Source organism: Pteropus alecto, unplaced genomic scaffold (assembly GCF_000325575.1).
Source record: "Pteropus alecto unplaced genomic scaffold, ASM32557v1 scaffold33, whole genome shotgun sequence".
Classification (NCBI taxonomy): Eukaryota; Metazoa; Chordata; class Mammalia; order Chiroptera; family Pteropodidae; genus Pteropus; species Pteropus alecto.
The window spans coordinates 10,121,683-10,124,717 of NW_006435762.1; the positions used below are offsets into that span (position 1 = coordinate 10,121,683).

At 35.1% G+C, this 3,035-nt stretch overlaps 1 protein-coding gene across 2 annotated transcripts in view; it reads right to left on the bottom strand.

Annotated features, from left to right (window-relative positions):
• Positions 1-1,781: 1,781 nt before the first annotated feature.
• MRPL47 (mitochondrial ribosomal protein L47) overlaps positions 1,782-3,035 on the bottom strand; it is a 17,980-nt gene continuing 16,726 nt past the window's right edge. For both annotated transcript variants that reach the window (XM_006910858.3, XM_015588560.2), the window contains one exon: positions 1,782-1,928. In XM_006910858.3, coding sequence (XP_006910920.1) covers positions 1,823-1,928 — 106 coding nt within the window. In that variant the 3' untranslated portion in view covers positions 1,782-1,822. The remainder of the gene's footprint in view (positions 1,929-3,035) is intronic.

The window sequence follows — 3,035 nt, forward strand, 5'->3', positions numbered from 1 at the left end:
GTAGATGAAGTCAGGAATTGGTTCTTCAGGCAAATGATGAAATCATGGTTCTGGGTTTCGCACGTTGCTTAGAATGGTGCTTGCCCTTGCCCTGAATCAGTAGTAAAAGTCCTTGTACTTATCTATACTGTTGACTAGATAATTTTCTCTTTGCCTCAGAGCAACCAAAGTAAATGTTACCAAGTACTTATACTAAAACTTTTAAAGCCATGAAATGTTTGTAACTGCGTGTGTATGTGTGTGTATATATACATAATTTTTATCTATTACCTATTTAAATCTTTTATCAGATCTTCGATCAAAACTAGATCACATGTATGAACCCACCTGAGTAGAGTCACTCATAGGGAGTGGATTTCTCCTGCATGTCTTATTAATGTAGCCCTGGTTCCTTCCTCCTTTGGTCACTTTTCTCCTTTCACCCTCTGTGTTTATTTGGTAAAGTGCTTGTGTGCTGTTGTATGAGCGCCTGCAAATGTTCATCCTGGTTCTGATGAGTACTTTTGAATTCTACACGTTACCATTAATCAAGATCTAGAATCTCCCTTCAATTCTATATTAGGATCAAGCCTTCCAACAATTTCTATTGTTGCCTTAGATTGGCACCAAGTCATCATAGGAAGACCCTCTGCCTGCCTTTCACAGCCATTTTCTATCCTCATGACAGTGTAACAGGTATAGAAAGATAATATTCTTTCTAACCCTAAATAACGTGTGGGTTCTGGAGGAGAGCAGTCATAAGGGAGTAATGGAAAATTATTTTCGAGGAGGGTTTAAGATTTCTTCAAAGGTTAGGAGACGTGAAAATAGATATACTAAAGAAAAAGTATTTTCTAATAAAAAGGCACAATATATATAATTTTTCTTTCCATTTTACAGGGCACCTTTCAACAGATGTGGATTTCCAAACAAGAATATGAAGAAGGAGGGAAGCAGTGTGTAGAAAGGAAATGCCCCTGAACAGAGTCCCCACACCTCTGCCTTCCTGTGTCACCTTACGTGTCATAGCTTTAGTATACTCAGGAAAAGAATGACCATCTTTTGTAGAATGTTTATACATTTTTGCATTATTTCAATTCCACTTAAATTTTTTAAGGCTTTAACTGGCTTTATAAATTAAGTTTGTGCTCTCCTTGAAATGTACTTATTCGTATTATAAGCATTTTATAATTTTGTATAAATGTCTATTTTGTCTAAATATTTTGCTTTTTATTCAAATGCTTTCCAACTCTGTTTAGTATATTAATATTAATTACCAGTGGATTGGTAAAATTGCTTTTTATTGACAAGTAAAACTTACTGCCTATGCCTTTTACCTTAGGCTTGCAAAATTAAATAAAAATTAGTAGCCATTCCAGAAATACGTTTTTTGGACTGCTGTGTCATGACTTGATAATTTCAAGTATTAAATGTATTTATCATTATTTTCAGTGAAAGTACTCACTGTTTATTATTAGCAGTATCCACACCACTTTCATACCCTATTAACAGTAGTAGTAAAATGTGACTTGAATTGCCTTTGCTCTAGCAGTTGACATTACTTTCCCACTCTAAGATGCAGGTGCTTTAAAGTCAGCTTAAATATCAGAGTTTATAAAATGAGAATTTAATCTGGAGTTTATACTTGATTTTTAAAAAATCTAGTAGAAGCAGGACCACTTCCAGAATTAGCATGCCATATTAACACGTAAAACAGACGTTTGACTAAAAACAGTTTCTTTATAAACCACTTAATATATAGTTACTATCAAATCCAGACTGTTATCTAAGGAAAACAAAATGGTAAATTAAGAGTTCAGACATCTTAGCCAAGACTTGACTTCTAAGCTTCAGAAAGATGTGGGAACTTTTCCTGAAGAAGTCTTGCTTTCTTTTTCTGTAAAGTTTTCTTCCTAACTTCAGTGCGGGCTTGTTTCTCCCGTCTCAGTCTAGAATAATAAAAGCAGAACAGCGATTTATACACAAGTATTTCCCTGTTACTCAATACTATCAGAATATGTCCAAATCAATGACTTAAAGGCCTCAATCACGCCAGTCTCCGTCTTAGGTGTGTCATGTATATTAAACCTGAATAATCACTGTAAACCTGAACGAGTCAAAGATAAAAGTGAAATCCAAAGCATATGTAACCCTGCACCAATTTTCCTTTGTATTTCTTGACTGGAAAGAATGAACAGATCTTGGAAACCTGTAACAGACTGGTCTCTTCCTACCTTATTGTAGAAGCAGTAATTTTACTGAACGTGAAATGTTTTACATCTGAGATACATCCTGAGACTGGGGAATTCCCTAATTTCAAATAGCACTCAGTCTAGCATATTATTTCCCCTACAACAGAGACAATAAAGCCATGGTTAAAGATGATGCTTAGGTGCTAGTTAGGCTCACGCTCTCTCAAGTGAGTTTGCTTCTACCCATCAGCATTCCAGGACATGAGGCATTTGTGCCTCAACTAAATTATGTTGACTTATGCGGTCACGTAGGAATTGTCAAGACTGTGAAGAATAATTCATGGATGCGTAGCTTCTACAGTGCTGAAGTTCATGTTTTGGAGGATAGTTTATTGATCAGTGGGCATATGTGTATATAAAATTTAACAATTCAAGAGACATGTACTGAATAACAATAATATGCCAGTGCCATGGGGGAGGTCACAGAAGTTTGAGAAAGGGGTTATATTTGGGTGAGAACAGTAATGTGTGTATACACAAAAAACAAACGACTTTGTAAATTAAGTATAAGTTAAGACTGAACAAAGTTGAAATCAGATTACCCACTCTATTCGTCAGTCTTTGCTCCAGCTAAATTTTGGCCATTTACAAGAAATAGCCTATCAAAGAATAAAGGTTTGCTATTCCAAAGGATATTCAGAAGATTATGCTGCATGCTTTGGAGGTAAGGCTAAAATGGTTGTTTCAAATATCAAATAATGAGAATATGTATAAGGCCTGTAAGTAACAATTGATTCATAATTTCTCATACATTATTTTAAAGGATGTTACTTATAGCTTCACCTTACTAAAGGGAAGAAGGGT